An 11,378-nucleotide genomic window follows, 5' to 3' on the forward strand; every position below is an offset into this window, starting at 1 on the left:
GATGTACAGTTTAAGTATATAACCACATCTTTTGGTAGTTTTTCACAGAACAGGAAGCTCACATCCTGAACATCTCCAGAAGATACAAATATTTGTATATATATGTACACGTGTATACACTGTATATGTAAAGTGCCAACAAGCCTCTTTGTCCTTGTGAGTTTGTTGCATTTATGTTTTGTCCCTCTTTTTTCCTCCCCCAAAATCAGATTCACACTATTGGAATCTCCGAGTTCATCAGCAGGCACCAGTAAGCTCACCAAAGGCTGGCTTGTTGGGGGTGTGGTGTTGGTGAACGGACGTGAAAGGAGCCCTTCAGACCTCACTGGGGGACCTGGAGCGGAAGGGCACTTTGGACTGGAAACAGCCACAGAACAGGAGCCACAAGGCGCGCTGGATTTCCTGGTTGCGGAAGGCATAGATGATGGGATTGATCATGGAGTTATAGGTGGCCGGCAGTAGGGTGGCGTAGGTGTAGATGGCTGGGTCCTCGTGGCTGCCCACCACACAATAGATGGCGAAGGGTAGCCAGCTGGCACCAAAAGTGCCAAGCACTACGGCCAGCGTTCCCACGCCCTTTCTTGTGGCTGCGAGATGAGGCGGCGCCAGGCAGTGCTGCTGCAGCGCGATCTGGTGAGCGTGGCGCCAGACCACCTGGCAGATACGCACGTACAGGTGGAGCATGATGCCAAAGACCGCAAAGAAGGCAGCTGAGAGCAGCGCCACGTGGCTGCGTGTCAGCGGGCGCACCACGCTGCAGGAGGCCCGCTCGCCCAAGCAGTTCCAGCCCAGCACCGGCAGTAAGCCGAGACCTAGGGACACTGTCCAGGTCGCAGCAAGCAAGAGGTGCACACCCAACAGTGTCCGGCGCGAGTAATAGGTGAGCGCGTTGTAGAGGGACAGGTAACGGTCCACTGTGATAGCTAGCAGGCTGCTGACGGAGGCGGCGAAGGAGGCCACAAGGAAGCCCACGGTAAGCAGGCTCACAGTTTCGGAGGGCACCACGTACTGGAACACGAAGTGCAGGATGAGGCCACAGCCCGCCAACAGGTCGGCGGTGGCCAAACTACCTACGAGCACGAACATGGGCGTGCGCAGCGCTGGGGTGGACGCAATGAGCGCCACTACCAATGCATTTTCGCCTGCGATCACCGTCCCCGACACGCAAAGCAGCACGTCCCATGGATTCACTGCCGAAAGCAGCAGTCCGGGAGGCCCTGCTGGCAGCTGAGAGGACAGCTCCAGGGACCCGTTAGCTCCGCCGCCGCCTCCCAGCGCCGCCGCAGCAGCAGGAGGCCCCCATTCGCCGGTGTCCGGTGCCGCTGCCGCTGTGGCTGCCGCCGCCGCTCCTTCGGCCGCCACTGCCACTACCTGAGATTCGTTGAGCGAGGCGGCACTCGCGTTCATCGCGGCCAGATGCAGCACCCTGCTTAGAGAGGGAGAGCAGGTGTCAGGTGTGTTTTTAGACTGCCAGGGAACTTCCCCTCGCGCAGGTGCCCGGCTAGAATTGTCCCAATCAAATTGCCCATCCCACCCCGGGACCTTGGAGCAGAGCGGTGAAGTAGAAGTAAGTGCTAATCTCAAATAAACACCTGTTGAGTGAGTGAGTGAAATGCATCGGGTTGCCTGAATTGTCTTGAGTATTCGCGTATACACACGGATGACATGCACATAGGTCAATCCTGTAAGAGTGCTTGTATTTGTACACGCACCCAAATACATATAACTAAGACTATCAGTTTGGGATAGTCCCGCCCAGGCTCTTGCAGGCAAGGTCGAGGCACTTTCCCCTAGCTGTGAGGCGTGTCGCTGTCCGCAGTGCTGAAAGCGAAGTTTGCCATCTCAGTGTTCAGAGAGCCCTGGAGCACAGAGACCCCAGGAATAAATATCAAGTGAGGGGCCGAGGAAGGGGTGGTTGAGCTTCGCTCCGTTTCTCTGGCTTCGGGAAAAACCCACTACCGGGCTGTCCTTTCTTTCTTCCCTTCCCCGAACCCTCCAAGTTCTCCCGGGCAACCCCAAAGCTCACCTGGGGCTTCAGGAGTCGCTGGTCATGCGCGCCTTGGCGGGGCGCCCGGTTGGGCTCCCTGAGCTAACAGAGCTGCTGCCTGCAGGAGGCGGCCGGGGCGGGCGAGGAAGACCAGTGCGGGACTCCTTGTCGCTGTGCTGGAGCGGCGGCGAGTGAGAGGCACAGTCAGTGGCAGAAAAGGCGGCTACGAGCAGCGCGCCCGCGGCAGATTGACAGGCGGGGCACGGTGACGTCAGGTTCCCGGCTCCGGGGTGCGAACGGTTACTCTTCTCCGGCGCCCAGCCTGGCCTATCCCTCCTCGTCCCCCTCCCCACCCCGGGTAAAGAAACCTCAGAGGGCTCAAGGAGGGAGAAGCCAGAGCTGCCTCCTCCAGCCCACAGCCTCCAGGAATGGGATGGGGGAAAGAGGAGAGGGAGAAAGGAGTGAAGAAGACCCCGAGGCCAGGCGAAGAGGGTGAGCTGGGAGAGGAGGGATGAGGGATGAGTGGCAGCAGCCACGCAACAGAACCCAGAGCCAAAGATCAGAGCGGCCAGGGTCAGGAAGAAGAAACAACCCTGGAGACAGGGTGGTTGGGACAGAAGGGTCTGAGGGGAGAGTAAGTAACGTAAGAGAAAAACAGTGCTGCTCGAGGGACAAGAATGAATTGGGGAAAACAAATCTTTTTTTTTTCTTTTAAGGATGTTTATGATACTTGTGTCAGTTGAGTAAAGTCAAGGAAGAAATGCAGAGTTGTGGGGAGAAAAGGCATATTTAAAAAGGATATTGAGGAATGCAATTTCTTTTCCCCAAGGTTACCTGTGCAATCCCTTTCTCTCCCATTGTCTCTCTTAAACCCGACACAGCAGGTCGGGTGATCTTCACCATGATCTTCTCTGTCCAGTGCTTCTGGATTTCAGTAGCGGATGGTGCCCTTGGAACTTGCTCTTTAATTAAAGACAAGGTCTGTGTCTTGTTAGAAAAGAAGAAAACAGCAAAATGTGATTTACTTTCCTGGCAACAGACTTTGCCCTGTTAATTAGTACCCTATAAAACAAATTATAGGATGAAAATAGTGATAACTCAGCTGCACCAGACTTCAGTAGGCAGGAGTTTTATTTTCAGCCCAGCTAAATCATCCTTTTGGTTTAAAGGTGTTTTGTTTTGTCAGTAAAATACAAGTATTAGTCTTACTCTTCTTTAATCAGACAGAATCTCCAATAGCTGTACTTAGGCAAAAGTTAAAATAGTTGACTCTGTCTAACACCCTAAAAAAAATGATTGCACACTGGATTATGGCAATGCTAACACCACAGCCAAGGTCTTCAGAGACTACATGGTCTGCCTTGGCTTCACTTAACCTCTAGCCCCAAGGACCCAAAGAAGAAAAAAGATACTTAGATTCTCCATGGGCTAGGAGGATGGGGCTTCCCTGGGCTGTTCATTTTAAACATGACCTCCAAGCCCAGACTACTCTGGTCTCTATGCCTCAGTACAACAGAACTTAACTACAGGGGGAAAGGGCATAGAGAGTTCAATTATTTACTGTAGTAGCTGATGTTGAACTATAAAGTGAGTTTACACTCCATTTGAGGAGTTTAAAAAAATAGCACACCACCATTTTCAAGAAACCAAAACCTAAGATCCAAGAATTTGATTTCAGAACTCTCAAATGAACTGTGAAACCATAGTAATAGCACATTAATGGAGAATTTTCCAAATGATCAGTTGAAGGTCAAAGGAGAGGAGAATCTTCCTTAATGTCTAAATATGTTCCAGTTTTACATGCCACAGTGTAGAAGGCAGTATGGAATTAAAACTGAATCCACCACAGGATCTTTGTTGGGATGTCCTCAGGCATTCGCCATTGCCAAGAATGGACTTATAATATCCAGAGTGACAGCTCATTTGGAGTCATGCATATAAATGCAGGTGGAGGGTTTTTAGGCTGTCTTTGAGTCATATCAGTCTGATTATCTCTCTCAGATGCTATACCAGGTTCTGAGAGCAGACTTTTTCAAATTTCTCCCCATCTCCTCCTAACCCACCTATGTCTTGAGGAGCAGAAGATGGAAAAGATAAAAGGACTTGTGGTTCTTTGATTATGGATGGCTATTAGATGTATTTAAGTGTATGCTTTGCCCATAGCTCCTACACAAGTGCCTGCCTTTCCAGTGGTCTCCTACAATATGTAGGAGTCTGTAACTCCTGTAGACAGTCTGTAAACTACATGTCATTTTCTACCTCCAGCCTAGGTGAATGACACCTGACCTGATACTAGACAAAATAAGCCAACCTTTGCTGGACTAGTGACCAGATTGCTCTGTCTTGAAAATCTGAACTAAGAGACACCATAACAATTGTCAGTCAATGTTGGACTCTGGATCTGATTGATAGTGAAAAATTAGAGGCGGAGAACTTGTCCTGGACCTTATATGAAATGCACAACCAGAGGAAACTAGTTGGAATTGAAGAATGAAGGAGATATGCAGAGAGGAACAGAGATGAAGGACATCAAATGACTGAAATGGAAGGAGTGACCTTAGTCCCTAAGTGTTTTTGGCTCTGGGAGTTCAGATCCCTGAATGCCTTGAAAGTTCCCTTTATGTCCACCACAAGCTTTCCTGATTTTTTGAACTATCTTGACTGGGTTTTGTTTTTTTTTTTTTTTTTAAATTCTTTGAATCCTTTATACCTGACTAAAACACACAACTAAGTGTATTATTCATCCATTAGCTTGTCTGGTCCTGGTTATGTTTGGGGGGTTTGCAAAGTTTGGTTTCTGGCTGATTGTAACAGGTTATATCATTATTGCCAGCCCAGCAACAAACCTATCATGTCACTTGGTACCTTGATTCTTTATATTCTAGCATTTTCCAGGCATACATGAAAAATTTTTTTTTCCTTGTTTGAGGTAATACCCAGGACTTGAAACCCTTTCTCTGGCTCCCTTTGGTGTCCTTTCCATCTAGGCCTAAGCCAGTCTTCTCAACCCTGGCTACATTTTGGAATTACATAAAAGTCTTTTAAAACTACACATCTCTGTAGCCTTTCTCCAGAGATTCTTATATATTTGATCTGGAACAATGCTCAGGCATTGTTATTTCAACCCCTAAAGCCAGGGTTGAGAACAGTCATCTAAGCAATCATACCAGCTGCCTGTCAGTTTAGAGTACAGCAAAATCCATGGAATAGTGGATTACAGTTTGGAATAGGTGCAATAAAGAAATTTAGCAACAAATCCAGCTTCAGGTCACTCAGTGTAACTCACTAACCACATTTCCTCTTTAGACCTTCAGTTTTCCACACTCATATAGAACTTCTTTTCTATCCTAAGATGAAGACCGATACTTGGTTCTCTATTGACCTGCATGAATTTAGTGGCTCCATGAGGGAGAGCTAAATTCTGGACCTAGCCCAGGTAACTCTGGGGCCCTCTATTCTCTTGTAGATGTCAAGATACCTCAGCATCTGCTTCCTTTCTCTGTTCTGATCTCACTTCCCAGGTGTGCCCTCTCCTGGCCCCATCTTTGCAAATCAATCCTCTTTTACAAAATGAGAACTGCAGTTAGCCAACCTATTTAGATGCTTATAAAATTAAGTTGGAAAGATCCATACTAGCAATTCTGGCCTCTCTGTCTGGGCACACATGCACACATGCACTCCTCTCCTTGATTCTTATAGACAAGCAGTATAGTTCTGTACTGGGAAGTTCAAGTCTATCTGGTGGTACACAGATGCTTATGCTGACAGGTCAGGAAGGCAGCAGGTGCTTGGCAAGATGTATGAGGCTGTTTATTGGAAAAGATTGTTCCTGAAAGAGGTAGAAATAACAAAGGGTCACTGAAATACATTACATTGTTTGTCCAGATCCAGGGTGTTGGGTGGAGAATAACCTTTTTGGGACACATGCTGAGATGGATGGATTCTATCCAAAATTTCTGCTTTTTTTCTTCTTGCACCTGTTACCAAGGTTTCCTCTCATCTGGAGGCATTTGTAGTATGTCATACACCAAGGTGCTTACTTCCTCAGCATGAACAAACATACCAGGGATGTGCCTTGTCACACCGGATCAGCAGTCTCCACTCCAAAGGACTGTTACCCAGGAGGTCAGCATCACCTAATGTTTCCATAAAACTTACATTAGGAGCAGAGGGCCAATGTTGTCATTACATGGCCACAGAATGCAGAACTCTGTACTGGGCAGTTGAGAGTTTGGGTCTAATTCAGTTGGTGAACAGCTTTTCCTTTTTTTTTTTTTTTTGCATGAAAAACAAATTAAGAAAAATAATAGAATTTAGGAATGTGTTTTTTCATAAGGAATGAACATAACTTTATTGAATTTCATGGTGAAATGTATAATCTTACAACTTAGATTATTGACTATACTGAACTGAGAATATTGAGACAGTTGGTTTTTACTGGTGTATTTGAAAAGAAATACAAAGGCAGTCTTCTGATCCAACATACCCTACATTTTCAAAGTGCTTTGACACTCACTCAGTGGGTTCATAACCATTATCTCATTTTATTCTTTGAAAAAGTTTACTGGAGATAGGGGTTATTATCTTTGCTGATGGGGCAACTTAGGTTCAGAGAGGTAAAGTGAGTTATCCGATGGCACACAGGACATCAACAAGAGATTTGGGCCTACAATGGGTTCATTTCATTCAGTGTGGCATATACTGAGGGTTACTTGGTGCCAGAGGCACCATGGCAAATAGGGCTGTCAGCAGAAACAATAGAAAGTTCCTCTCTTTTCCCCTTCTGGCTTGATCATGGTGCCTCTGGGTACAAGTCTGCCACTCTTTCTCTAACTGAACCTTAAAGGCAGGTGGAGCCTGATAAGTCACCCAAAGAGGAACAGCACTGTCATCATCATCCCTGGTGCCAGGATGCCAGGCACTGTGTTCAGGGGTTCCCCATGTGTTAGGGAAGGTGCTTCCCACTCTCACATTCTACAGACTCTGCTCCCCTACCTTTCTCTGAAGGGCAGATGAGCTGGGACACGTAAATAAATTCTTCCAAAAATCTTTCTCCTCATTTTCAGCATGGAAGGTCCCCAATGAATGTTTCTAGTTTGTGTGAAAAGACAGACTGCCATTAGACTAGATGGCAAAATTAAGCCAGTCATGGGTTGCCCACCACCTGTTTAACTAGACAAACTCATTGTGTACAAGATATTGACTCTCTTATGGGAAAACAAAACAGTTAACCCTGTGTGCAAACATATATAGACTTACAAATGCAAAGGGACTTTTCTTTGCATATAGATGGCTCCAAAATGATAGAGGTTGGATTTTATAATTTTGATGAGCATATTTTATAGGTGACCTTTTTCTTGTTTTGTAGGCTGCTTTTAAAGTATATCCTTAATGTGAAAGAGAATTTTGAAAGAAAACCAACACGCCCATTAGCTAACCAGGATGCTTTTTTCTCCCAGACTGTAAAACTCTTGAGAGGATGAAACAATCCAAATTCATCTTTCCATTAGTGTGATCAAAAGTGGGTGCTAAAGAAATATGTATTGAATGACTATTTTCAGAATTAGCCACATGCACATATATTTTATATAGGTATATTACATAGTGTGCACTGTACTATTTTTGCAGTCTACAATTTAAGTTTTCATTTAGTAATAAAGGGTATGTTGTCAATATTTTTATACATTGCATTGCGATTATGTTTTCTTACTTGTGTCTATACGCTAGACTTTGTACTAGAAAATGAAGATGTCAAAAGATGTGCCTGTCCCCAGGGACAAGTAAATAAATTCTATGAGAAGAGCATGCTACATATTGTAAAAGACACGATCACAAGATTTATTGTAATAATCAGTAGATTGTCACCCAGGCTGGAGGAACCAGAGAAGGCTTCAAAGGGGAGATGCTGCTCATGCTGAATCTTGAAGGATGAGAAAATGTCACCTAGGTAAGGAAGACATGAAGTGTTAAAGGCAGAGGGAGCTGCATGCACAAAGGTGTGAAGTCAAGGGAGCCTGGCAGAGGTCACTGGGGCTGTGGGTAGCTAATTCTGGTTGACAACTAAGTTAAAAGGGCAGGAGCAGAGTCATACCACGTAGGTGGGCCCAACTCATAAAGGGCCTCCTTTGTCAGAGCAGAAGTTGAATTTTATTTTGAAGGTACCAAGGAGTCGGTGGCAGGTTTTCTTAAGCAGAAGTTGTCAAAAGAATGGAGTTAGGTTCCCTAACAATTTGGGAGGGTCCCAACAACTGTACGTAGAATGGATCAGAGAAGAGCAAGAGTGGAAACCTCTTAGAGAGCTGCCACAATAATCTATTTTTTTTAAAAAGGATTTGTGAAGTGTTAGTGAAGGGTAGTGACTGGGGATTGGAGGAGTCGATGAAGGCTTCAGATATTTTGGACATTATATTGTTAAAGCAACTGTCATTGCTGTGAAAGATAGTTCTCAACACCTTGGCAGCATAATTTACCAATGGATTGCTTCTTACATAAAATTCAAAACAGTCTTCTCTGCCTGGGAGGTAGCCCTTCACATGGCCAGTCCAGAGACTCACTCCCTGTATCCCATAGTCCTCCCTCCTCTAAGAGTTCAGCGTTGCCGGCATTTACAATGTCAGTGTTTCACCATTCTGGTGGTTGGGGGATGAGCTTGGGGAATTCCACTTGAAGCATTTTGTGGACATTTTTGGCCATGGGAAGATAGATAAGAAAAAGGGAGAGAAAATGTCAAGGATGACTTTAATTTTCAGATGTGGAAAGGAAAAAGATCGGGGAGGGACAAAATAGTTAATGCAATTATGGGTATATTGAGTTGGAGAAAGGACAACCAGGGTGTTGAATGGAATGGCTGTCTGAAACTCAGTAGAGTCTACACTGGAAGAGTAGATTAGAGTATCCTCATTGTAATAGCAGTAAAAACAATGACTGTCACTCATTGAATGTATATCATTTACTAGGTACCTTATGGGGTGGGTTCTATTATTAGCCCCACTTTATAGAAAATTAAAGCTTAAGAGGTGGAATAATTTTGCCACATGGTTGGAAAGTGAGAAAGTCAGAATTTGAACTGCCAATTAAAAGGAGTTGATGGACCTAAATGAAGAGCACCAGGGACAATCCCCTGGGAAATACAGTCCTTAGAAGATGGATGGAGGACAAGGAGGCCACAGAGCAAGTTGAGAAGAGAAGGCAGAAATGCAGGACCTATATAGAAACCAGCTGCTGTCAGAGAGTGGGGTGTGGGAATCAAAGAGAGAGAGTCTCAGGAGGGGGAGACTCAGACTACACCCTGAGCCGTCAAATGCTGTACCATCAAGGAAGAAAAATGATTCACTCTCTTAGCAGCTAGGATGTTTTTGGTGACTATGCTGAATGTGTGGGAAGGACAGGTAGTGAGGCTGAAGTGAATGGGGTGTAAATGAGGGATGCGAGAGGCAAGTGCAGATATCTCCAAGGAGATGGGTGGCTTGAAGGGAAGAGAGCCAGAGGGCAAGCTAGATAGAGATGTGGGTTCAAGCATGAGGTTTTTCATTTTTAAGGAAAGGTATGACAAAAGGCCAAGGTCGAGATGGAACAAATAAAGGGTCTGGAAGACTAGAGTAGATGTGAATCTGAGAGAGGGATGGGACAGGAGGACAATAAGTGAAGGTAGGGAGGGAGCCAGGAAACTAAGAGATTGCCTTCTAATTCCTTGTGCAGTTGGGGATCAGGACACCAGATAATAGTGAAATGGTGAAGGGGAGGGTCTTTAACTATAATTTGATGATTATGCAGTATTACATGAGGCAACACTTAATTCACTATTCCCCTACTGTCAGACATTTAGATTATTTAAATGTTTGCTATCATGGATAACCCTACAAAGATTACTCTCATGCACGTAATTATTTTTATTTTGTGTGATTATCTTGCCATGAAAATTGCCAGCCAAAGGGTAGAAACATTTTCATGACTCTTGAAATGCACTGCCAAATTGCTTTTCAAAATGACTGTAATAATTTACAATGTTAACAGCTGTGAGTGTACCAGTTTCTCTGTAACTTTTATAGCACTATATTTTATTATTTTAAGATTTTTTTTAACCCAATAGGCTTAAGTGGTACCTTCATAAAGATTAAAATTGTGTGCACTTGATTACCAATAACATTGGACATTTTTAAAGGCAATTTGAATGTCCTCTTACTTGAATTATCTGTTCTTTATCTGTGTCTGTTGGGACATAATGCTATTTTTAAAGACCTGATAAAATCTACAGTGGCTATTAATCCTTTGCATGTCAAACTTGAGAGTAATTTCCTCCATTTTTCTTTTTTTTTAACTTTAGTTTTGATTATCCAGGTGAACTGCATTTTTATAAAGGTGGTTTTTAAAGATAATACATACCGAGGCTTCTAGCCTCAGAAAGGCACATAAGCAACAGAAGGTGAACATGTAGCTTTACAGTAGTTTCCCCACCATTTATTAGAGAGGACAGTAATGTGAGAAGATAAAAGGTTTGGGAGTGGGTGGGTCCTGAGGCAGGGTGCAGTCTCTACCTGCCTATCAGAGGTTGATCCTCTGGAAGATGCCTGTACAATTACTCAAGGAGGGTAAGAGGACTGCAGAGCCTTTGGGCAGAGCTGGGAGACTATAGGTCTCAAGTACTGGTCTGGAGTTCCCAGGGAGGTTGGGGATTGGGATCCAGGCAATTGGACAGCCCAACCCAACAGGAGCAAGACCCAGACCAGCCTTGAACAGGTAGCATCCAGGTAAAGTACAAGATTCCCTGCAAACTCTGTGCCTAAACAGAGAAAAATAATTACAAGGAAAGTGGTTACATACACTTAGTCCCATGACATGGACCAGGCAAAATGCAGGGCACTTTACATGAATGATCTCATTTAACCTGCCCATATTCCTGTGGGACTATTTTTATTACTCCCATTTAACACCCAAGGAAACCAAGGCTCAGAGAGGTCAAATAACATTTACTATTAAACAGCTCATAAGAGATAGAGCGTATTTGGTTCTCAAAGTGTCATTTCTTTAATGAAAGGTCTCAGCTCTGGAAAAGAGACTGAGGTGCCAAAGGCTTCAGTGTGGCACATGACCTGGGGAGGGGTGTCAGATTATGGAGGGTGCTGTGAGGCCAGCAGATGAGTGGGATTTGGTGAAAGAGGAAGCAGAGACCCAGGGGAGGATTCTGAGCCAAGAGCAGCTTTTAATTGATGCTTTAGCAAGATAGCAAGGGAGTGGTAAGCAGAAAGTAAGATGTTTTCCTGTGACACACTTGTGGGCACCAAGTAAATAAAGCAGGCCTATTAAATGACAGCAAACAGGAACTGATATTTCTGAGTTGCTGCTAAGGTAACTCTCCATTCTGAATGCTGATCTGAAATGTAATCCCCTGATC

General features: G+C 44.8%; 1 protein-coding gene across 1 annotated transcript; it reads right to left on the reverse strand.

Annotated features, from left to right (window-relative positions):
- Positions 1-315: 315 nt before the first annotated feature.
- Gpr6 (G protein-coupled receptor 6) lies at positions 316-1,407 on the reverse strand. Its single transcript, XM_047559680.1, has one exon. It carries the CDS (start codon positions 1,405-1,407, stop codon positions 316-318), a length of 1,092 nt encoding a protein of 363 aa, XP_047415636.1.
- Positions 1,408-11,378: the final 9,971 nt, after the last annotated feature.

This window comes from Sciurus carolinensis, chromosome 7 (assembly GCF_902686445.1).
Source record: "Sciurus carolinensis chromosome 7, mSciCar1.2, whole genome shotgun sequence".
NCBI classification, from domain to species: domain Eukaryota; kingdom Metazoa; phylum Chordata; class Mammalia; order Rodentia; family Sciuridae; genus Sciurus; species Sciurus carolinensis.

Bases quoted from the DNA above. Each gene is read 5' to 3' on its own strand.
- Gpr6 (XM_047559680.1), bottom strand. From the start codon at position 1,407: ATGAACGCGAGTGCCGCCTCGCTCAACGAATCTCAGGTAGTGGCAGTG.